Source organism: Zonotrichia albicollis, chromosome Z (genome assembly GCF_047830755.1).
Source record: "Zonotrichia albicollis isolate bZonAlb1 chromosome Z, bZonAlb1.hap1, whole genome shotgun sequence".
Lineage (NCBI taxonomy): Eukaryota > Metazoa > Chordata > Aves > Passeriformes > Passerellidae > Zonotrichia > Zonotrichia albicollis.
Window position 1 is genome coordinate 70451227 of NC_133860.1, and position 24991 is coordinate 70476217.

General features: G+C 40.9%; 1 protein-coding gene and 1 long non-coding RNA gene across 6 annotated transcripts in view; one reads left to right on the forward strand and one right to left on the reverse strand.

Moving 5' to 3' along the window:
* The window catches only part of KIAA1958 (KIAA1958 ortholog), a 79218-nt gene that overhangs the window by 41107 nt on the left and 13120 nt on the right, over positions 1–24991 (forward strand). For all 5 annotated transcript variants that reach the window (XM_074532195.1, XM_026797109.2, XM_014271544.3 and 2 more), the window contains one exon: positions 6134–7398. In XM_074532195.1, the coding sequence (XP_074388296.1) occupies positions 6246–7398 (1153 nt within the window). In that variant the 5' untranslated portion in view covers positions 6134–6245. The remainder of the gene's footprint in view (positions 1–6133; positions 7399–24991) is intronic.
* Positions 7976–19290, reverse strand: LOC141727000 (uncharacterized). The gene is made up of 3 exons (XR_012577978.1): positions 19089–19290; positions 18607–18845; positions 7976–8293 (listed from the first exon to the last, which is right to left on the reverse strand). It is a non-coding gene; the product is annotated as an uncharacterized LOC141727000 (long non-coding RNA).

Sequence of the window (24991 nt, forward strand, 5' to 3'; positions counted from 1 at the left end):
ACTCAGATTGATCAGGTTTCCTGCACTATTTGTTCTGCTCCCTTTTCACCTGCTCCTCCTGGTGCTCTTTTGCTCTCTCTGAGACCCTTCAGCCGCACTATGCAAGAGCAGGACTCACGCAGATCCGTTTAGTAGGTGCTGGGAAAAAAGATTACCAAAATAGAAGCAGCGGTACCTGTAGCATTACACTCAGATTAAGGATTGAGCCCCCAAACTGTTCCCTAGTCAATTCTGCTGTCAATGGGTGAATAATTTTACGTTGTGAATGAGGCAGGCCCTTGGGAGGTTCTAAATCCTGCGATAGTCTTCCACATGAAAAGGTGAGGAAACCCTCCAATGCTGTCCTAGCCAGCTGAAGGCATTTCTCCAGCAAACAGGTTTTGTTGCTTTGCTCAGCTTGCTGTGATGACAGCTGCAGCTGAAGGCGTGCCACACTTGGCAAGGAAAGCATCCTGAACACTAACCATCAACTTAGAAGGAGCTGCAGCCTTGTGGAGTAAATGTGACAGACAACCAGGACATTTTTCTGAATGAAGTACAGGATTACTTGCCCAGAAACAAATGTATTGTATTTTCTTCCTACTACCCTCTGAGCCCCTCTCTCAGGAAAGCATTCTTGGTGCTGCTTGTTATTGACAGGAATTGTAATTGTGGTTCATTGAGAGTAAAGCCTGCTTATTCAGCAGCAGAGCTCCTACAGATTTCAGAAAGCCCAAAATAGAAGCAAAAAATCTCTGAGACCCACAAGAGGGAAGGGACTTGCTACACATAAATGACTGACTTTATGTAAAATTTGAGGTCCTGGAATTTTGGAGGTGGAAAATTAGCATGAAGGCTTTGTTTTGTTCCTACTGTGTATCCCTATTTATTTCTAAATTATTTCTTATAGACCTAAAATCACAGACAAACAGCATAAGCTTACATAAGTTGAAAATAGTGATTTTGTTGAGGTGAGAGGTTCTTTTTCCCTTGAAGACACCATTCAGAGATTGTGTTAAGTGACAAATGAGCATAGTTGGAGAATTATTCCCTAGCTTAAGAATACATGACATTGCCTATCTCACAGGCTTGCAGACCTTGCCAGGATTTGTAAGCCTTTCCTCTGTAATGTATGCCCTTCTTTTTTCTGAAGAGACATTCAATTAAAAACACATCCTGCTGAACAAAAGGAGCCATATACAGTTGGTATCAGAGGTGGAAGTCAACCCCTTCTCCCTGGGGTGAACGGGGTAAATTACTTGATTCATACCTTGCCTATACAATGCCATTGTTTTCTATGTGCTTTCTTTCTCTCTCTCCTTCTGCTTCTTCTTGCTTCATAGCCTTTATTTCAAGCAGAAAGTAAATGCAATAATATTTGAGTTGACATGGAAGTTTTGTACTCCGGAAACCAAAAATCAGAGAAAATGGACTCACCTACTCCCATTCCTTCCAGTTTGCTGGTCTGTTTTGGTTGTCTGTCCTGGTCCTGTGTCATCTTGATTACCTCCTTTGCAATATCAGTGAAGAAATCAAAACACTGAGTCAAAGAGGCTGACCTTTAACTCCACTGTGAGCAGGAGTCCTCTCATAGGAGATAGCAGAGAAGGTGATTAGCAGTGGTGTGATTTTGAGTGCTCTGTTGCATGGCTAGGGCCCCCAGCATTTGCAGGTGCTATCTGGGCAAGGCTGCAGCTCCTGCTGAGTTTACTTCAGCAACTTACTTTGTAAAAGAGAAATATACAGGTGATCCTGGATTGATGGCTAGCAGGGCCTGTGTGACTGCAGCAGGCCTTTGTGAAGACTTCAGTACTACTCTGCCTTTGTGGATGAATTTACACTGGGATTTCTGCTGTTATTGACCTTTATCAAGGCTAAACATTTGGCTTGTGAGATTCTAGTAATAAGAGAAGCCTCAGTACTGTCCATTAGCTAAAATCTTGAATTAGATGGATAGATAGATAGATAGATAGATAGATAGATAGATAGATAGATAGATAGAATAAAATCTTGAATTAGATAGATTCTTCCACTATGGTGGCCAAATCTTTTAATATGGAAAGGTAATCTTTCAAAAAATAAAGCAATGCTTCCCCTTAAGACAGTGATGGAGTAATAGCCTAGTAAGTTTTCACAGGGTGGAGAGACTGAAAACAGGAAATATTTTTAGCTTCTTTAGCAAGTATGAGAAAGCAGCGCCCAACTGCTTTCTAAGACTTCTTTTAAATGTAGATGCTGAAAAAAATTGCTTCTCCATAAAAACACTTAAAAGTCAAGTTTCAGTTGCTATAAGATTAGTTTGAAATCCATGTTATGTAAAATGAGCAAATGCAGGTTTTTTTACACCTTTTAATGTTTTAGGATTCAGGGTTTAGTTTTTATATAGCTGTCTGATTAGAACTATTATTTTTTTTATTACTAACAGAAGTAAATTTTGCATTGTATTCTTATTTGAGAATCTTGAACTTTTAGAAAATTTTCAGTAGTATCAGCTTTGGCATCATGTCTCAAAAGGACTCTTAATGTAGTCCTGGCTATATTGCTCCCTTGAAAAAAATCAGTATGGAAGTACTAATAATCAGTAACCATAATAGAGTTTCAAACATAGATATGTGTGATGCAAGTTAGTGTGAATCAACTTATCTGTGATTACCCTGGGGAGGCAATCCATTGCTAACTACCTGGGGTTCTGTGAGAGGACAGAATCCCAAAATTACTTTTTTCCTTCTTTACAACAAAATGCACCCATCACCCTCTCTGAGCTATTGGTCCACCAAATCCATGTTCCACTGTATAGGCACTGCTGGAGGACACCCACTTCCCACTCCACACCTCTGCATCATCCCATTTTTTGCATTCAGTTCCTTCACCTCTTTTGGCATCCTCACCTCTTTTGGTCTCCTTTCTGAGGGAGCCATATCATAGAATTCCTTTTGAGTCTGAGGAACATTCCATAAGGTCCTAACCAAAACTCTATCACTTTCATGTGCAAAGAACCAAAAGATAAAATGTAGTTGAGGTAGCCAGATCTCTGCTCCCCAATGGTGTTTGTTCATTCTTTTCATGGGATAAAGGAAAGGGTTCATGTTGGACAGCTACCAACCGCTATTGCTCCTGGGACTTGCCTGGTCAAGGGCCTTTCATAACAAGGGGGCTCTTGCTACTGCTCTGTGCAAAATCAGGAAGAGTTTTGTCTGCATTAAAGTAGCTAAGCCAAGTCCCATCTTAGAACATGAAGGAGGGCTACTCTTTAAATCTTGCTATTTTTCATTGTCCTTTGGTCATCAAATGGATCTACTATGGCAAAACTCTGGTTCTGGATATAGAAAATATTGCCTTTCCTAAATCAAATGGTGTTCCTCTTAATGCATTAACAGATCTCAAGGCATGGTTTTCCAGTAATACCACTTTCTTGCACAGCACACATTCTGTCCACATTAGTCATTGTATTGGTATGTTGTAAATAAGTTTGTAAAATTTAAAAAAAGCTGTAAAATTCAACTCTTCCTTGACGGTCCAGATAGCCACAGTGAATTTCCAGCACCCAGACATGCTTCACTCTGATTTAGATATTTGTAGGCTCTGAACTGCAAAAAAATGCTGTGGAAGATTAAGACGTCTGTAATGCAGTTAAAATACCAGTGTAGATTGCATGGAAACTACATCATGTTACTGTATGATTTCAGAGTTATCATGTTATCAGGTTATTAAGCATGAGTCATCTTATCAGATCTTGCCAGTCTGAATGAAGTACTTACATAATCTCTAAAATGTGATTTAGAAAACAAGAGCAGATTGTCAGCCAGGATCCTGCTGACTGAGCAGACAAGGTACTCTCCAGAAAACCAGGGACATAATGATACATTTTCTGTGCTTTCTACAGCATGAGTGCCTCCCTCCCAAACTGCCATTTGCAACTTCTGTTGCAGTTGGCAAACTGAAGACACAGTGCTTCTGAGTAACTGCACACGCAATCTTGACCTTGGCAGTCAGACTGTGGCAGACTTTATCACATTTTCCTAAGGGCAAAGCGATCCTTTAGCTAAATGGGGCTGTCTGTCTTCCCAAGATACATTCCTGGTTGTGTGGTGACTGAGCAGCTCCATGATACCACACAAGGTTTACTCAGATGCATCTTCTGACTGTATTAGCTCTCCCTCCTTTCCCCTGTTCACTTCCCAGATTGTCTTCTTTGCCTTGCTATGACTATGGTGTTCCTCCTCCTGTGTTTTGGTGTTTCTTCTGTGGCAGGGTACGTTGTAAGTACATATCTTTGAATATGAGTGTTAGAAGAAACATGGATTCCTTAGTCTTTTAGAAGAAACAGGGATTTCTTATAAGGAACAGGGATTTTGACCCCTCTTGAGCATGATCTTTAATAGCTTTAAAACAAATAAAATATAACAAAAAATAAGTTTTAGATATTTGAAAGTCGTATGTTTGAAAAAGGAGGTCTTCTGTGCCTAAAAGACTTGCAAATTAGGGACCTTCTTGCATGTATTATACTTCACAGATGCACTGGTCATGCAAGGAGCTGTGTGTTGCAGGTGATGCTCTGAGATCTCTGTTTGCATGTGGGCTAGAATTCCATTTATTGTAGCAGTTGTTCTCTGTGCGTGCACTCTGTCTTGAGCTGCTGCAAAAACAAACTTGAATTTTATACGATTTTGTTTCCTAATTATGTGCTTCTTCCTGTTCATTCATTTCCTCCATGCTTAATTTCAGAGATGTTGGAAAAATACCTAGAAATTAAAGTTTCTGGAAATTCCCATGCTGGCTCCATTCTTGACCCCACCAAAGACTCACAGTGGGTGAGGTGAAAAAACCCAGGAGGGTGGGGAAAATCGTAGGCAGTACTTGTGTATTTTATTTCCAGTTTTGATTTCCACAGACCAACCCTTGCCTGGTGAATAGGAGTGAAGGGGCAAGGATATGTAAGCTAAAATCATTGAAATGCAGCCTCCTCATCTCCCTTGGCAGCAGAGCAAACACAGATATCTGCAGGTGACTGAGGAGCAACTAGGTAGGCAGGTAGTAATTTGTGTTGATTTTTAGGGAAAGCATTCCCCAGGGGCAATTAGCCACTGTGTGGCTGTCTTTTTGAGCCTTGACGCAGTTCATTTTGTATCTAAAAATGCTTGTGTAGATGAAGACAAGGAATAAAATGAGGTATAACATTGCCACGGATACTTCATTTCATCTGGGACAAATGTAATGGGCTTTTCTTTCTATAAGAAAACAAAAGTGAAATGAGAACAACAGGAACTCCAAGGCTTGCAGGTCATGTTCACAATGCACAGCAGAGAGAGGGTAAGGGAGAGGCTCCAAACAGACTTGCAGAAATGAGAAGAAGTTCACAGATACTTTAGCTGTCCGAGGTCACTGGAGATTACTTCTCTGTCATTAGCTGTATACAAAGAAAAACATGCAGACTTTGCTGTCATCTTGTATGGCAAATTTCTAAATAGTTTTGATGAAAATGGCAAAAGTTTTTCTTGAACTGAATCATGATTTAGATGTTGGAAATGGACAGTATGGTAAAAAGTAGGCCCTTTAAGAGTCTCTTAAGTCTTTGAGCAACTGATGACTATTAGTATAGAACAGTGAAAGGTGAGCTTGTTTGTTTATTCCTTGTATTGAAAGCTCAAGTTTCAAGCCTTCCTTTTGATACCTCTTAAATTCAGTTGAAAAGGAGATATTTGATTCAGTTGAGAAATCTGCATAAATTATGTAAAACTTCATTGTTTCTTCAGATCCAGTTGGTGCTTGATTGCCACCCCGGTGTTCAAGATTAATTGTATGAGTTAAGATTTTATTTAATTTTCATTTCCTAGGTATGAACACACAATCACCATCTTTTGGGCTGCTTTTATATTTTGTCAGAGATTTAAGCTTCTAATAATTTTGCTACTGATACTGAATTGTCTTGTGTGAAACGCAGTTTTCTCTTCAGTTGTATGTTGCAGAGATGTTCTGAGAATGAGGAATGTGGCTGCTTAAGACCCGGTGTAGTTTTGAGGCATATTTTGTAGGACATGAGATATGGGTGAAATGGGTGGGTTTAGCCGAATGTACAAATGTTTCATTTTCCCATGCAAATATGGTCATGCTTTAGGAGTGCTGAAGAGTGGGGTTTTGCTCTGTTTCTCTGCAGGTGAGAAGTAAATATGAGCTTGGCAACACACGACCATCAGTGCCAAGACCCTGTGATCTGAACTGTGTCTTCAGCTGACTTCCTAGCGGCCAGGCGCTGTTGATCCTGTACCATGGAGGACTGCCTTCACACCTCCTCTGAAAACCTCTCCAAGCTGGTGAGCTGGGCCCACAGCCATGGGACCATCTGCAGCCTCATCCCCAACCTCAAGCACCTGCTTTCCGAGGGGGCCAATGGCAACCTGACAGCCATGTGGGGCTGTAGTGCTGGCCATGCCTACCACTGGCCCCTGGCTGCCACTTGCCGGGCCGGTTCCCAGGAGCGTGTCTGCTTCCAAGACAGCCGCAGCTTCAACTCGGACAGCCCCAGCATGCTGGGGGTGCCATCAGAGGCTCAGGCCAGCCCCCTGGAGCGCTACCCAGGCCGGCCGGGGAAAGCCAAGCTGGATTGTACCCGCACTCGTGACTCCTGTGACTTCTCCTACTGCAGTGAGCCGTCAGACCTGGGCGAGCCTGTGGAGGAGGACGAGGATGAGGCCACCCTCTTTGACATGGTCTGTGAGTCCTCTGTCACCGATGAGGACAGTGACTTTGAGCCACACCCACACCGTGCCCCCACCGGCCCCCGCAAGCGACCGGCAGCCGCGGCCCAGCCCCAGGCCCAGGCCGCCGATGAGGGCAGCGGTGACGTGCTCCTCAAGAAGATCAAGCAGGAGCTCCCTGAGGACTACTATATAGTGGCCAACGCGGAGCTGACGGCCGGTGCCGATGGGCCGGCCCTGGCCCTGATGCAGATGTCCAAGCCCAAGCTGCAGCCCCCGGCAGGGCCCTCCTGCGTGGCACCCACCAGAACCGTGCCCCAGCCAGCCACAGGCCCCGAGCCCGACCCGCCGCGCCCTTGCGCCTCCCCTCCTGGCCCGCCCCGCATGGCCGCGCAGAGGCCACCCCGGGGACCTCTCGCCTCCCCGGCATGGGGGGCGAGCAGCGGCCCTGTGGCTGCCTTGCAGGTGCCAGCCAGCAGCTCTAATGCCATCACCACCGCTGGGAAACCCATCAGCATCCCCCTCTCAGCCCTACAGCTGCCTGGTCAGGAGGAGCCACCGGCAGCTGCTGAGGAGACCCTGCCGTCCACCCCACAGCTGGCCCCGGGTGGTGAGCTGGCCGGCTCGCCCTCGGTGGGTGCCGACCCTGAGGTCAGCTCCAGCCAGCAGCAGCCCCAGGCAGCTCCAACCATCACCCCCGAGGCAGCAGTGCAGCTGATGCCAGGTAGGACACTGGGCGGGAGTAGAGGGGTGGTAGAGGCATTTTGGGGGTGTCCCCCAGGCCTGGCTCAGTGAGGGTACAGTGGGGGTGTGTGTGTTGCGTTGCATCAGGATCCTGCTGGCACATAAGTCATTAGGTATGGAAGCCACATACACCTGGAGGGGATTCAGAAACTAAGCACCAACTAAGCACCAGCACCTGAAAAAGTGTACTGCAGCCACAGGCAAAATGGATTGCAAGGTCCATTATGGGTACAGTTATGTCATGGGAGAGAGCATGCAGTGACCTTGCTGTGTGCATGGGTCAGGGATGACATGACATGCCCCCTTGATGAACCAAAAAAAAGGGGTCTCAGCCAGTGTAGCCTAGAGTTGGAGAGTTTCGTGTTTCCTTCACCTTGTCACATGGGTACTGTTGGACCTGGACAGGCAAAGGAGACAGGTTATCAGTACCAGGAAAGAGGTTTTTGCTTCTATAAATAATTGTCTATAAGTCAGATTGGTCTGTGGACACAAGAAGTATCAGTACAACCTTAACCATGAAACTGATAAAACTTTAATCCATAATGAAATGGGGTTTTTCCATTTTCCCAGTGAACGTTCCCATACAATGTGTCCATAATTTTTCTCATCTCCTGCCAAAGCACATAGAATTGGCATAAACAGATCAACATTATTGGAAAAAGAGCATGTTAAAACAGCTGACTTCTGCTGAGTGATTATCCCATGTGGAGAATATCTGTTGGCTACAGGTCTTCAGTCTGTTTCTTGAGCAGACTTGTCAGCTTCCTCTGGGCCCGAGCACAGACAGTTCTCACTCTTCCAGTTTCTTCTTTAGTGGTGCCATGCCAGGAGGAGACAAGGCAAGAGCAAGTTCTCCATCTGTGCCCTTGGACTGCCTGGTCAAACAGAGTACAGACAAACAGTGAACGGGCTAAAAACTGCCTATATGCAGTCCCTGTGGCAGGTACTGCAAGAGCTAAAACCCATGACTTTAGCTTGAACATCCTGAAATCTGATTGAAGACTACTAAATCTTGCAACTGGTAAAAGCCTGCAGATCTTCTTGCCAGGTCAAACAACAGACAAAGTTAAATACACAGTTTTACTAAGTAAAACCCTACTAAACATTAGAAATTTGGAAGGATGATAATTGTCTTAAAGCAAAGCAAATTCTTTTTTAGGACCTGTTTCTTGCATTACTGCATCTCTGAGATGTTGCTTTGCAGTAGTCCTGTCATGTAACATCCCTCATGGAAATTCCCTTGCAAAACTCCATCTGGTTTAGAACCAACTCTGCATTGCTAAATTTGAGAAAGGCAGGATTCCTGATGCCACTCAACCCAGATTGTGTGTTAAATGTACTTATTCTGCCTTCCTCAGTTTGTAACCTATCACTGCTATATGTATACCTGGTTTCTACCTGCCTGCCTCTGCAACTTGCTCAAGTCTCAAACTTGCAATTTGGGACAACAATGGAAGACAAACCTAAGCAGAATTTTCCATGTTAAGTGTGTGTTATCTGGGAGAGATATTTCAACAGATCCATTAAAAAATCCAAGCTGCTTTCAACTGTTTTTGCCAGGTCTTCAGAAGCTAAACAAGATCAGCAGTTGTTACTGTTTAGAGTTAAACCTTACAAGAATGGAGGAAGCACAACACTTCTGCATTTATATAATTTCAAAAACAGTATTGGTCCATGTCTAGTGTCTCACTTTGAGGGCAAAGTGGGATTGCACATGGATTACTCCCACTGCCTAAATCAACCCTCAGAGCCTCCAAGTGCTTTACTTTTTGCATAGACAGTGATGGGTTTTCAGAGTGCTGTCCAAATTCCAGTTTATTAATTTATGTTCTCAGTGGTTAAATTTCTTGTGCTGTTCCAAAAAAGCATTACACAATTCCTCTCCACAGACTGGTCCAGTGTTGGTGTCACATGCTGTTATTTTACTCAGAGGTAGTGGCATTTTAATGAAGATAAAGTGATTGACATATGACTAAAACTTGATACGTGAGCAAAGTCCCACATTTCCATAGGGCCTTCTCCTTCAGGAAAGAAGAGCTGGCGTTATTAAATTTTCAAGTTGCAAAAAGATGGGCAATGTTGGAAATTGAATTTATTACAGATGCACAGCATATTCTTGCAGATAAAATGTAGGAGTTTGATTAAAGACTAGATGCTCATTGACAGTGATTTTGTTACATTGTCTGCTAATGAAGAGTGATATACTGAAAGTGGAGCATGATGTATAAAAGTTGAGCAATACTGAACTACAAGAGGATGCTATCCTGTGTTAAAATTTTCTGTCCTAAACAGACAGATGTGAGTCTTTTACATTCTGGTGTAAAAAAAAGACAGTAACTAATTAAAAAAAAAAGGTCAAAAAAGGTCAAAAAGTCTAGAGCTTTTATTAATTTATAGACTCAGTGCCTACTTAACTAAACAAAGTTGAAAGAGAGCTGGGAATTTAAATTCTGCCTTGTCGTCTCCAATGTCTGAAGCCTTGGTTCTGGTCCTATTAGAACTGGTGGTGTAAGGTCTAAGATCTACAGGACTAAGGCCTTATTTAAGTTATCCAAAAAGGCTGCAACCCAACCAGCAAGAAATACTACTTGAGCTTTAGCTTAAGTGACACATCCTTGCGTTTATACCAGACACAGCGGATAGTAATCCCATAGATGGTGAAAGTCAATTAGTGACATTTGGATGTCTGAAATGAGGAATGGAAATGATTTAGTGTTATTGCAGAAGGCTATGGAAGGAGATTGTGGCTCAGAGGAGGACAGGGCTTATTTTGAATGAACACAAGTTTGATTCTGAGATATGTAGGATTTACTTTGTAAACAGAATTGCTGAAGAATTTGTCAAGAATACTGAATTTCCACTTGAAGACTGAGGCTGAAGATATGTTTTATATTAACAAGACAGTGCAGCAGGACATGTCTGATTCAACATTAGTGCATCACTATAAATACAGGGACAAAGAGTCTCATGATAAAAAAAAATATCCAACCCCTATGTACAAACTATGCTCAATGCAGAGTAGTAAGCAGAGATGCAAAATTAAAAATCATTTGAAGTATTGATTGGGGTTGTTTCTTCTGTCAGAGGCGTAGCAGATTACATTCTGTGTGTATCATCACAATGCCTTCATGTGGATCCATCACTGAATCGCCTGACTGCTTGTTTTATGTGTACAGGCATTTTCAGAGTGTGGAAGGGAAAGAGTGTCCACAAGCACCTCTCCTCCCATAGTGCTGCTCACTGTCCTGGCATTCTGGTTATCAAAAGTACCTGTGTTTGAATGTGAGCTGTGATGGATGCTGGTCTGTGCTGAGGGCAGTGCTTAGCCTTCCTGGCTCTGATGTCTCTGCTCTGAGATCCTCTCAGTTCTTTCATTTTCTGTAACAGTGTGGATATCCCTGTAGGTTACAGGTGTTCATAAAAGTCCCTGTCTGAACATGACCATTATAAAATGGAGTGCATCTGGGACTTGTTGGATATTAATGTAGAACGCTTAGTGGAATATTTTAAGTATTTCTCTGTAAGCAGAAGAAGTAGGATCTCTCCCTTTCCCCTCTTCTTTCTGTCTGCAATGTCTGCAATGGTGTGAGTTTAAATTAAATTAGAACCAAGATTCTCATATAAGATTTGTGGATTAGGAGCTGTTGGATGAGCATCAAAATGTTACAAAACTTCGAGGTGGAAGGAGTCTCTTCACACCTTATGAACTGACAGTTTTGACTAGATTTAGCTCTAACTTCTAAATCACTGTTTACTATTAAAAAAAAGTGTCAGCCTTGCACATTCCACAGAAGTGCAAACAAGAAAAAATAACACCTTTTTTAGGGGTGTATATAAAGCATACAGAAAGGCAGAATTAATCCTTGTTGTAATTATTTCAAGCCCAGTGGAACCGTGCCAAGTAGCACAAGAAAAATAATCACATCAAAAGAAATTTATAAAACTCTTATTTAAATTGTGTTCTTCCAAGAACATTAAATAACTGCTGATCTCTGTACTTGTGGTTTACGTACAAAGGTTGATGAGTTTTGGCTGAAGTGACTGCTTGAAGCCTATCTGCAGGGACGTGTTCTGCTGAATGTGGTCAAGTGACCACTTAAATATGTAGGGGTGAGACTGTCTCTTCTCTTTGTGTTGTACTGAAGAGATCAGAGTCCACTGGTGACTCTTTAGGTCCCATAATGGATATCTATTGCTGTTCTAGTCAATGGACTAGAAATAGTAAATGCTGAGATACATAATTACAAAAAATATAGCTTTTTTTTTTTTAGTTGCGAGGGCCTGGCTTATTTAAAAGACTAAAATTACAAATTACATCATTATAGTTGTAAGTATCAGAAAAAAGAAGCTATTGACATGATTAATCACCTGATCTTGCAGCAGTGATTTGCAAGCGCTCTCCTGCCTTCAATTATCTTCATCTAAATGCTGTTACATTATAATCTAATGTTTTGGGGGCTGTATTCTAGAAGTCTAGCTAGACATCTTTATTCTAGAAGTCTAGGCAATGATTACTTACCATTATAATATTACAAGCGAGTTCTGTTTAAAAGCAGGACAGTAGCATAAAGAGGACAAGTTTAGCCTTGGCAGAGTAGTTGTGTAATTGCTTTTATTGTCTGGGTGCACAGTATGACAAACAAACTTTTAAAAAAGAAATGAACCTGTAGTACTAACATCTGTAATACAAGAGTTGTTTATGCAGCTGTTTCTACAGCTGTTCTGTTTGCAGAAGAACACAGAAATGAAAATTCATTCATTATTACAGTATCTTTAGATTTTCACTGTGCTTAAGGAATGTATCAATTACCTTTCAGGACTTCCCATTTATTTTCTTTAGTGAAGATTCCTTTCAGACAGAGAAAGCTCATGCCAGCCTTTTTGTATAATCAGCAATGGACTTTGTCATGTAGAAGTTGTCCTAAATACGAAGTATTTATCACAAACCTATACATGCAAAAAATTAGGATGCTGCTTTCCTTGATGTCAAAGGCTTGTTTCTTCTTTTCACCACGGACCTCCTCTGAGTGGAACTACCCGCAACACAAAGAGACATCTCCTGGTAGCAGTCTTACTGGAGATATAGATACAGATATATACACTTATTTGAGGAAACCATTCATGAGTGTTCATACTGAAAGTAGATTGGTGTGAGAGGTGTTTGGGGATGATGGGCTTTCTGTTGAATTCCTTCAATAAAAGGTGCATAGGCCTGCTAATCCTGTGTAATGGAGGAAGGTGAAAGAATGATTGTTTCCATACAATCTGTGAAAGTTATTTGCTTGCAGCTAGGAGGGAAAGGACTATTGCAGCCAGGCCCCAGCAGTTTTTAAGGATTAGTTTTGTAAAACATTCCAAGTTCAGCTGATAAACAGTTGAGAATATTCACTGGAGTTCTGCATTGAGGAATCACATCACTGAAAATTATTGACTCTTCATTTAAATATATATTTTTCATTCTAAGTACCACAGCATGAATAGTATTAAGGAAGATGGTGTGTGATACCAGAAGACAAACTGCCCATTTCAATGAATGGTTGTGTTCTGGAGCATCACAATTGATTTTAGACCTAGGAATATACCCTGTCCCCCAATACCCTAACATGAAACTCAGAACAGCAAAAAACAGAATGCACAATGAAAAGTAGAAAACAATCACTTTTGCAAACCAACATAATTGAGATACTATGTTCTCCCTTTCTCTAGGGTGTCTTAAATAGGCAACTTTTTGTGTGAAGTGCTCTGTTTTATGGTAGAAGAAGAAAATTGTATAAAAGAAGAAAATAATGCCTCTGCTGCTTCCATCTGTCTGGGAACATACAGGAAAGAATAAAAAAAATTGGACACATCTGTACTGAACATCACTTTAATTTTAGGAAATAGATTATTTAACATGGTGCTTTTGATCAGAGATCAGTTCCTTTGTGTGGTCTTTGCAATTGTTTCATTTTGGAGCTATTTTCAGCTTATGATTTGTGAGTCTTTAAGAAAAAAGAAACAAGGGTCAGATTTGGATCTGCAGAGGAGATGCAACACAGGAGCATCTCCTCTGCAGATGATGAGATGCTGACCCTGGAAAGGCTTCAGACAGTCACTTTACTTTTGCACTTCAGATAGGATGCTGGCAGAAAAAGGGAACATAGGTCTTTATGGTTTAGATCAGGACACTTTCTGAGAGTGATTTTCTGCTTTGCGTGAGGCTGGCTAAACAGCGCTGAGAAAGTGATCATTATCCTGTTTTGGGTAGTGGTGAGACCACACCTCAAATCCTGTAGTCAGTTTTGGGCTCCTCACTCCAAGAAGGACATTGAGGTGCTGGAACATGTCCAGAGAAGGGCAACAAATCTGGGAAAGGATCTGGAATACAAGTGTGATGAGGAGCAGCTGAAGGAACTGGGGTTGTTTAGCCTGGGCAGCCAGGTAGGTGGTTGTCTCTTCTCCCAGGCAAATGACAGGATGAAAGGAAATGGTCTCAAGCTGCACAAGGGGAGGTTATGGTTGACTATGAGAGAAAATTTCATCATCTGAGGGGCTGTAAAGCATTGGAACAGGCTACCCAGGGAAGTGGTAGAGTCATCATCCCTGTGAAACTATTCAAAAACAGTATGGATATGGTGCTTGAGGACATGGTTTAGTGGTGAACATGGTGATTGTACTAGCTGGGTGGTTGGTCTTGATATCTTAAAGATCTTTTCCAACCTTAACAATTCCATGATTCAATGATTCTATACCTACAGAAGGACTACTTCACATTTGTATTCAAGAGCTAAGGTTTTAACAGTAGTAGACCTTGGGGAGAGCTATTTTCACCTGTCTCAGTGATGGGAATATGGCATTTTTGCATAAGCTGTTCTGGGAAGCCAGCATGCAGTGACTACTCATTTTCTTCATACCTAAATTATATCCCTCTTAGTGAGTCTTCTGTCATGTCATCTCTTGTTTTGTGCTTGCAGTGAACCTAGAATCTGCTTGAACATGAAACAGATCAGTAAAAATATCTGAGTGTATTTTCTATCTCTCTGAGCAAGAGAAAAATTTGGAATACAGAAATACTTGTTTGAATTTTTCCAAAAAAGAAAACAGAAGCATGAATATATTTTAGGTATTTTATTGTGGCTGGCACAGCACAGAGCAGTACTTGCTAAAAAATTCAGATCTTGGAAACAGTGAAACATGAAATCTATCTTTCTTTGATAGAGTATGCTTAAATGAAGCATATGCCCATTCCAGGAAGTGTTGAAACAGACTATTAAATCAAAGCCTCTAGGGGGAGAAAGTGGAAGGCTGCTTTCCCTGATGACTTGTTCTTGCTGGGACACTCATGGTCACAGGAATGGTCACAGGAATGCTGCTCTCAGCACTGGTTGTTTTTAACAGCTTGAATGCGGCTGGTGGCCTCAGTGGAACAGTGTGGCAGAACTGCATTTTCATTTCCCAAATAAGTGTACTTTTGTCTGCTGCCCTTTAAAAATGGAAGAATGCTCCTTATGACACAAATGTTGTGGTAGATATGGCAATTCCCAGGTCATGGTTCCCACTAAGTCCTGCCCATGGTGGGAGTGGGGCTGTGTGCGTGTCTTTTGAAAAGTGCTGCTGAGAACCCTGCTGAGTCTGAGTAAAACTTTGCTTAGTTATACGTTGATCATTAAGTGCATTGGCTGCATCTAACTTCTAATACATACCTGTTAATCCCTTTAATTAATTGAACAGTAAATGCACATACACAAAGGGAAATTCTGCATGGGCTCCTGCTGATTGAACTGAGGGTGACTATCACAATGACACTGTGTGCTGTTGCAGCTTTTCATTAACTTCATAGGACTTCATAATGAAGGTCTTCATGACTTGAAACCATACCACAATGGATTGATAATATTTAAGCAATTGCTTTCTGCTGTGTACTTGGGAAGGAAAAATGAAAGAAAAAGGCCAATTTTCTGTTTTGCTCAGAGAAGGAAAAAATGTATTCTGAGCTATTCTACTCCAGGTCACATCACCTCAGTGCAACAGCTGAATATGCTGTACTATTTCAATCAGGAAACCTGTACCAAAGATCAAGCCTGTGAAAAATAAGAATGTTAATCTCTGATCCTTGAACAGCTTGTTTTGATTTTATGTTTACACTCATTTCACTGGGTATGTGCCTCATCTCTGCTTTCTGATAGTGACTGGTCAAGCACAGCAGTATGAATGAGCCAGAGCAGCGTTGATATTTTTGTATGGAAGCAATTTCATTTTGTCCACAACATGGAGGCCTCCCCTGATTGCTTCGGGCTCTGACCTTCAGTCATGTTGACATGCCACATTATGGAGTTTCTTTCTGTCCTTTGATGGAGTGTTGCATTTTTTTTGGGACTTCATTTCTCTTATGACTATAAATCTAAGGAAACAAAATAACAGACAGAAACACTATTCCTAGCAATTTTATTTTTCCTCTCTATATAAAGAATTGGCTTTATGCCTCTGTTTCCCTTCCTCCCACCTCTTAAGATAGATCTCAGAAAGAGGAAAAACTTACAGTTTGACAATAACTTGTCCCATTACCATTCACTTACAGAATTGTTAACTACATCAGACTGTTTATTGTGCTGGTGTCTATTAAAATATCCATGTATGTGTATAACACATCCCCAATTACATCCATTAAACTATGTCCCATGTCACCTCTTGTAATAATTGGTTTGAGTCAGTTTTGGTATGAACTCATTCAGTAGCAAGGGAACTGATTGTTCATATCCTGTATAGAAGAACAAATTATTTTTATGGAAATAACAATCCTGACAGGAAAGTTTTGGCAGTGTAAATACAGAAGAGAAATAATAACAATATTCTGAGCAGCAGAGAGGTATGTAATTTGTGTATATTCTCCTGAATGTGTACACAGCTAGGAAACATTTGAAACTCCTCATTTTACTTAAGGAGACTTTACTCAAGTAGAGCTGCAAAATGTGACTAAATATTTACTCAGTCAAACTATGATAAATTAGGTTTAAACATGTATCCAAGGACAGAAAGAAATGAATTGTGTCATGGACAACAGTCCAGCTATTGATGAATGTGCTTCTCTTGCAGGTTTGTCTCCTCACTGTGCAAAATTTCCAGCTGCTCCTGCACCTCCTGGGAGCCTTTGTCTTTGCAAATGCATGGGCATGCCATGGCTAGTCTGGAATAAAGAGATCTTTGGTCAGCCAGGGTGTGTGAGCAGCTGCCCATCACAGTATCTAATGCTTGAGGGCTGTCCTCCTTCCAAAAGCTGGGATGTATTCATGTTTCTGCCCTCTGCCTAGCTTTGAGTCTTCCCCAGTCTTGTAGGACCTTTGCATTTTAAACTTCCATCCCTTTAATGTGATGAGAGTTGTGTTTGTAAAGGTTAAATTAAAGCTCAGTTGTCATTTTTTCTAGAGTGTGAGGAGGAGAGAATTCAGCACAAAACAGAAAAGCAGGTTAAAAATATACATTAGAAGCTGTTTCACTTGAAGTGTTAGACTTCATTCTCTGTGGAGAAGTACGTTAAGAGCTGCTCCTCAAATACTGCTTTCTGAGCCAGTGAAGACAAAAGAAATATGTCTGTTCAAAGTGTGCACAGAAATTCCTTATGCAGATTTATAAATCGTGAGCTCTTTATTGAATTTATGTCCTTTGTAGCGTACTTCACTCCTACTGGACAATATACAGGGAAAGGTAAAAACAAATTGGTCTGGCTGGGCAAAATCACCAACAGAGAATTTCAGAAATCATACATCAAGATCTCTAACAAAAAAGGTGGAATACTTTCAAAAAACAAGAATGGTAAGAGAAAAAATATTGAAATGCAGTTCTTCAGAGTGCATGTGCTGCAATCTGTATTAGCAAAAGTAAATGCCACGGCCTGCCAACACATTTCCTCTTCGTCTGGCTGAACTAGTAGATAGTTCAGGCAGAATAGGAAGGGGTACTTTTTTTATTCACTACCAATGGCACTTTAATAAAATAGAGGAAAAATGTCTGCAGTCTTTAATAAGCAATATATCAACCAAGTGCTGTCAGCCTGTGTAGAGAGTTTCACAGTATGATTTATTATGTTAATTACAGTCATGTGGGCCTCATGCTCTTAAGTCTGAAACTGCTCACATTCTCAGCTTGATTTAAGAATATGCTTTGGCCAAGACTTAAAGTGCAGCTTATTATGATTAATGTAATAAAATATTTATTACATTCTCCTTTTCTTTGTTTCTCTGCTTGCTGCCCCAGTTAGACTGACTCATTTTGAAACACGGATATAAATTAGATTTCAGATGATGAGGATTCTCATCTGGTTTTAATCTCTCTCTTTGGTGTTATGTTTTTTTTTCATTTTCTTTGTTCTTACTCTCTCTTCTCTCCCCCTCATCTTTGCTTGTCTCTCATATTTCCCAGTTCTGCTTCTCAGTTGCTGTCTAGAGTGAACCAAAAGCAGGCAAATTTCATAGCCCTGCCTTATTTGTTCCAGACTTCTTGCATTGCTTTCTCAGCTATACTTATTAAAGGTTTTTCTTAAATGTGATGACATTAAAACTGGCGCTACACTGTAGCTGAGAACATGCTAAGCCTCTGGTGAAATGAGGTGGCATGTTTTGCATGTTTTACCTTAAAATTCTTCTCAGAGAAAACTGAACTGAAATGGCCCTGTTTCTCATTCTTCTTCCACAGGGCTCTCAACTGCAGAGAGGCACAAAATTCCAGTGTGCCAAATATTCCAAAATGCTATATAAATTTATACCTGTGATTTTGTGCAAACCAGCCCAGTAGTTAAATTTCTGGCTAAGCAATCACTGCTTCTGAGATCTGCTTGCACATCTATAAATCTGGCTTTTTCTGTAGGTGCACGGAAAGATGGAAGACTTAACAAAAATATAGACTCTTGGTTTTGTTATGCCAGACGTGGATCTTTTGCAATGAGAACAGTATAATTTTCAAACTATAAACTTAATAAAGGAAGTATGTCTCAGATCTTTACAGTTTTACTCTCCTCATTTTTGTTTTTTTCTTCTTTTCTTTCCTCTTTTCAGCTTTTGAATCAAGTCACTGTATACATATAAATATTATTCAGTTCTACCTTCTATACAGATAATGACTTAGTCCAGTTGATGTCTACATAAGCAGGTACTTAAGCATAGGGACACCAATCCAGAACACACTTATAATATGCTTTATGGAACTGGAAACTTACTTGGGAGAAAAACTGATACTCTGCAGAGTGTATGTATGCAACACTTTCCAGAGTCATGCTGAGCCAGGTCCTCTTTGAAAACAAGTGTGTCTCTTCTATGTGCATCACCCAACTTCCAGTTCTCAGGGTAGTGTAGAGCATTGCCATCATTCCTTTAATTGCTTCTGCCACAAAGCATTAAGTAACCAATGTACTTTGAACTTTGAATAGGCAACTTTTCTTTATGTTGCCAAGACGTCCTGGGTAAAAAAAAAAAAAAAAAAAAAAATCTGTTTTCCAGAGTTAAGTATTTAATCTGAAGAAAATAATTATCAAAAAGTATCTCTTTATTTTTAAGCTGAAACCAGTATCTGGAGTTTTCTAATGGTATTAGCCATTAACTATTGGGAATTATTAGAATATTACATGGCTGAATACAAGGATACATGCTCAACATACAGCTGACAGTAGCTTCACATTATAGGTAATGTTTTCCCACTTACCTACTCCATCAGCATTCCAATTTCACCAAACAACCTGATTTGTTAAACCTGAGCTCTGAAAGAGCAGCATTTACATCTTAGAACTGAATATTGTTGAAGGAAGTTTTGTCAGTTATTTTGAAAGGAATGGAGTTTCACATTTTTTAAAAAATTTTCTAATGGTTTTGGGTTTGTAGTATTGAAGATTCTAAGTGTGACTTTCATATCCTCCACCTCTATGAAGGAGTCCCTAAATGTCAATTATATAAAGGTCCAAATAATTTATTTTCATATACCTCCTCTAAAGATAGTAGCTATGGAAATAAGAGTGGGATGAGGCATGGCATGTAGACCTGGAGATGGTTGCAGGGTCAGTTAGAGGCCAGGTGACTGACTTGGAATGAGCCAGATAAAATAGCAGATTTTACTCCAGCTGCCAGCTGAGTATATTTTGCCTGTACATCACCTATGTACCAGATATATGGGTTTCTCAAAATATTTTCTGTTTCTGCTGTTCTCCGTGTTGCGTCCAAGCTGTAGAATCCTGCTCTGCATTGTTGCAGTGTTGGGCAAGTCTGGGAGAGCTGGAGTTGGTATACTTCTTCGTGTCAAATGCAGGTTGAATATGGGTAAATATCCCAGGATGCACAGGAAATACATCCCACTTTGCATGGCAGCAGTTCATGCCAGTGCATCTCAGAACAGCTTCAAAAGGAGCTAGGAAACTGTATGGAAATTGTTCAATGAAAGAAGGAAAATGCAAGGTAAAACTGGAATGCAGCCCTTCTCTTTTCCTCTGCCATGAGGAAAACAAAACCAGACAGATGAAATGAAGAGAGAGGAACATAGCTGAATAGATGAAGTGAACCAATAGGAACACTTTTTTTTTAGAAAATGCATTTTTAGAACCTTTGTGCTGGAATGGCTCAGATGCTGCATGCATCTCCACATGGTGGAGAAGGAAGGTAGCCTTGTAAAAATTGGGGTTCCAACAGTACTGCTGTTTTGCACTGTTCATTAGCAATTGCTCTGTCCACTGCAAAAAACCCAAAAACACTGGTGAGACAGTCAGTCGTTATTAAGAACATAACTTCTTAATCCCTTGTCATAGCCACAGGTTTTCTGACATCTAAAGATTGTGGAGAAGTCCCGTTAATATCGATCTGTATTTTGTTGTTGGCTTTACCAGCAGTCAAACTGCGTCTCAAATCTTTTGAAGCTCTTGTGAGAAAGTAGTGAAAGAGAGCACAAACTGGAAATCAGCTCTAGTGTCTGAGTGAGCATTCATTATCAGGCCATTCTATACTTTGCAAAAAATGTACAGGTGACTAAAGCCTATTTTAGTGACTTTACTTCATGGAAATACCTATGAATAAATATTCACATACTCATTTGTTTGCAGTCCATGTCCTTTTTCCTTTGATATAATCTAAAGCTTTATCATTTTAGAATCATAAAACATTTTGCAGATAGTTTCATTGGAGCAGGCTAACTGAAGAGAAGTATAATTTTTTGGGCCAAAAACGTAGTGTCTTTCATAAGTGGATATTAATTAATTCTCTAATATGACAGACTTTACATGCCAATGAAAGCCTTTTCTGAAAATGTTAAAATAGAGTTTAACATTTTAAATGTTAAAATGGAGTTTAACTTAATATAGTGCGAACAGGGAAACTTTAACTGTTAAACAGAATTTAGTAGCAACATCAGAGGGGTAGGGCAGACATTCAAGAAAAAATACAGAAGCAGTTTCTTCTACTTAATCTCAGGATGTTTCTACAAGTGTTTAGAGGCACTTCTGCTGTGGACACCTTCTGCTCTTACCCTCACCCCCATTTTTGGCAGCAAGACATGAGAATGGTATTCACTGGTTTATTCTTGTGATATGGTGAAAACCAGCTGTCAGCTTTCTAAGTTTGGCATGCAGAACAAGTACTAATATTCTGGGAGGCTGTGGTATGACAGTGGCATTCAGCTGGTGCTGACAGGGCAGCAGTAGCATGGCTTCCAGGGGGACACATTTGTCAGAGGCTCATGCAGCTGTTCCCCATGTGACTTGACCATAACTGCCTCGTACAACAGCGTGACCTCTGCTCACTGAGACTGTAGATTTGAGAGTGTTGTTTGCCTATAGATTCCTTCTTGAAACAGGAGGGGACTGGAGAAAATGGTAGGAGTAGGCTGTGGTTTACTTAGCTGTTTTAATGGGCTGTGTATTGCCACGGCCCAAAGGCTGGATATCATTATTTTTCAGTAACTGCAAAACTGCAAAAAAGAGGGGCAAGAGCCAATCTGCAAGGAGCTGGGGAGTGGAGAGAGGGCACTTCGCTCCAGAATAGAGATATGTGGTGCTTTGTGTGTGGTTAACTATGCTTTTTCACTTGAATGAAAGCATATTGGTGGAAGCAGGCCTGCTGCAGAGGCATTTTCCTAGACAGGACAAAAATTTGGCAGAGAAGACTCAGCTGGTGATGTGATTACCACCAAGAAAACCCACCTTACTTTTAATGTACATCTGTGAGATCTCACTGCTTACCATATGCGGAGTTTAAGACTTTTTGCAATAATAGCTCAGGTTTGTGACTCCCACTGATGTGCGAATGCTCTCTGAACATTAACAATCTGTATCTGTCTGTCATGAAAGCAAGTGCCTTTCCTCCTGCCATATGTAATTACAGAGGTTACGTCCTTTCCAAGGAGTCCAAGTGTGTGTATGTGTGTGAGCTGAAATTAAAACAAGCCTGAGTTTGATAACTCTGTTGATAATATTAGGTCTTGGCTGTGTTAAGATCAGATTATGAAAAGATCAGAAAACAGCTGTTCCTCTGTGGGAGAGGTCATCCGATGGTCATGGGCTAGCCTGGGACATCTGCTCCCACTAGGTTTTCTGTTTAATCTCTGCCTGGTCACTTTATCTCTTTCACTTCATTTGAACTAGAACATCTTAAGTACTCATCACCTTTCAAGCTCATAGTTGGGAGTTTACCCTGGACCCCCCAGTAAGGTGGGTTTTACTGTCTTTTTCTGCCACACTCTTGTTTTCTTGGAAATGAAGCTGTGGTGTGGGATATGGTAAGAAACACAAGACCCATAACCAGGTCCTTTGTGCAGTGATGCAGCTGAGGGGGCAGGACCTCAGGAAATGTATCTCCACTATTTTTTTATGCTTCTGCTTGTGATCTGTAAAACAGGGGTAACAGTACTACCAGTTCCAAAGACTGCATTATGACAAGGAAAAGACAGTAAGGGTAGCTTGGCTTCATAGATCAATGATGACAGTAATTCTTGGTTGATTGGTTCCGACCAACAAGCTGAGAGAAATAAGACCGTAACACAAGAGTATTTGTATTCCTCAAGCCTTACAACGGAGACATACAGAAGACTGTAAGAAAGGTGGAAGCATATATAACGCCTCCCTGTTCTTCTATCCCACATCAGTTTACAGCTTGGGGATGTTCTGATATAGAGGTGTTTTCTAGGAGGACTTGGTGACTTTTTTTTCTGTGCTTTTACCCAGTTTTGGAACCCATGGATACTGAAGACTTGATGATACACTGAGTATTTCAAGTTCAAGAGCAAATAATCTTCTGATTGCAGCAGTCAAGGAAATAGTGTAGACTCCCACCAGTGTTCCCAGTAGTTTCTACCAGCTCCACACAATGTTAAAAAGAGCTTTGGTCTCTATTCAGCAAGATCAGCAAAGTGAGACAAAGCAAACATCTGGGAACTGTTACATGGGAAACTCCCCACATTCATGCCATGCTACATGATACCCCACCAATATTTGAGTGGTCTTGTAGGAGGCGAATAATCCATTACTACTACTTCAGCCTGGATTCACCAAAATAGAGGTAGCTCTCCTGATGTGGCTGCAGGATAACCTGACCCATTCTTTTTTAATGTTTCCCACCTGCCATGTGAAGTAGCTCACAACAAACAGTGCAGGAAAGCAGTGTTTCTGGGGTACTGTTTTCGTAATGTAAGTTGGGGGAATCTTTAATTCAGCATGGGTTTTATAATTGTTTGCTGCAGATAGGGCAATTTCCTTTGCAGATTGAGGAAAGATGCTGTAACATAAATGACTGACTGGGTGTCACTGCTGTGTTGTGACAGGCTATCCTCTAAGAAGAAGTGATTGATGACATTTATAAAACTGAGCCATTATATGTGCTGTTTATATTGAAATAGAACTTAGGATGTGGGCTGTCAGTCAAAGCAATCATTACTTACACAGTTCTATAACAAGGGGTGGTGGGTGCAGTGAACAAAATACCAGAATAAATGTTTGTTTTGGAGCTTTGAACAGGGCTGTCTTTTTTTTTCAGCCTACATCTAGCCACACTAAAAGGATCTATTATGTACACTGCCTAGAGCATGAGGCTTCACTGTAGGCTTTGAAGAGCTTTTTGATACTGACATCAGTATTAAAATGAGTTTCTGAATCAGGCAGGTGACCTTTCTTGCTCCCCTGGAGCACAGCTCAAGCAAACCTCAGTCCTTTGTAGCAGCATTTTCTCCTGCCTGCAGAAGCCCCCAAAGGCCTCAGTTGCAGATGCTCACTTCTCTGTGCTTTGCAGAGTATTTGAGAAACCCCTCTCAGTGGGTGAGTGGTGTGGATGCAGGATGCCTCTCTCTGAAGACACAGGGCCTGATCATGAGGGTTATAAGCTCAGTCCTGCTTCTGTCCTGCTGGGAAGTCCTGGGGCAAGTCATTCCCTGTGCCTCTCTCTGCAGATGTGGTATGGAGGTGATGGGGTGAACTTTCCTGAGAGGCACTCTGTAGATTGGTGGAAGGAGAAGCTGCCCAGCTCTGCACCAGTGTTTCTGCACCACATGGAACACTGCAGGTGGGATAGGGAAGGAGAGTCTGCCTTCCTTTCCCTGCTGCCCTCTCCCCTGCTAATAGGCTTGCATGTAGCACATCCATGGCTTTGCAACCAGTGTCTAAATGCTGGTGCTAAGTCATGGGTGTGCTACACAGCCTGACATAAGCTTGACCTGATTGGCAGAGAGGCAATGGGAACTTCACCTGGTCTCATATCACTTCGTGTGTGTATCTTGGGTGGGAGACACCTGCTCTGACACTGCTAAAAGGATGGCAGAATGTATGGGTTTTGCAATGAGATCAAATAGAAAAGAGCTTGGAGTTTTTCCCCTCTTCTGCTTGTTAAGTGGAAGAGAGACAAAAGTGTTCTACATACAATTCCAGAAAATATTTAAATAATTGAATTTTTCCTTCTTTGCATTTGTTTTTAATTTTCTAAAACCATTAAGATTTATCACATTCAGAATTCCACCTGTATGCTTTGAGCTCCATTCTTGTTCAAACTGACAGTTTGCACATGCCAAGAAAACCGTCCTTAAAAATATCCATAGCTTTAAAGCTTTTCCTTTTTATGCTTCTCTTAAGATCAGCCAGAAAATCAGCTGTCAGTAACAGCTATCATAGTAGTAGCATCTGAATATTGTGTTTTGATATGTTGTTGATTGTAAGGATCTATGAGGATAGCCTGTTAAATATAAAATTGTTCCTACAATTTGATTTTTCTGCAAAATGAAAAGACAATTGTACTTGTTCTGTCAAGATACAGTTTGATGACATAGAGAGGCTGTGTAATCATGGGTTTTTTCCATGTTTTCTGATGTGAACATATTGACTATATTTTCTTTATTCTTGTACATTTGTAAATTGCACATTGTTCTGTAGTAATTTTACCTGCCATTTCTCTTGGATGTGCTGCCTTATTTTGTACTGTTCATTCTGGCTATATTTATTTCACTCTTTAAAAATGTATCTGATTAAAGATAAGTATTACAATCATAAATATGATGCTTTAGCTCCTTTTTTTTTTTTCCTAGGGAAAAAACATGTAACCAGTACACCTTCTCATTTCACAAATGAAACAATTCAAAGTGGGCTTATT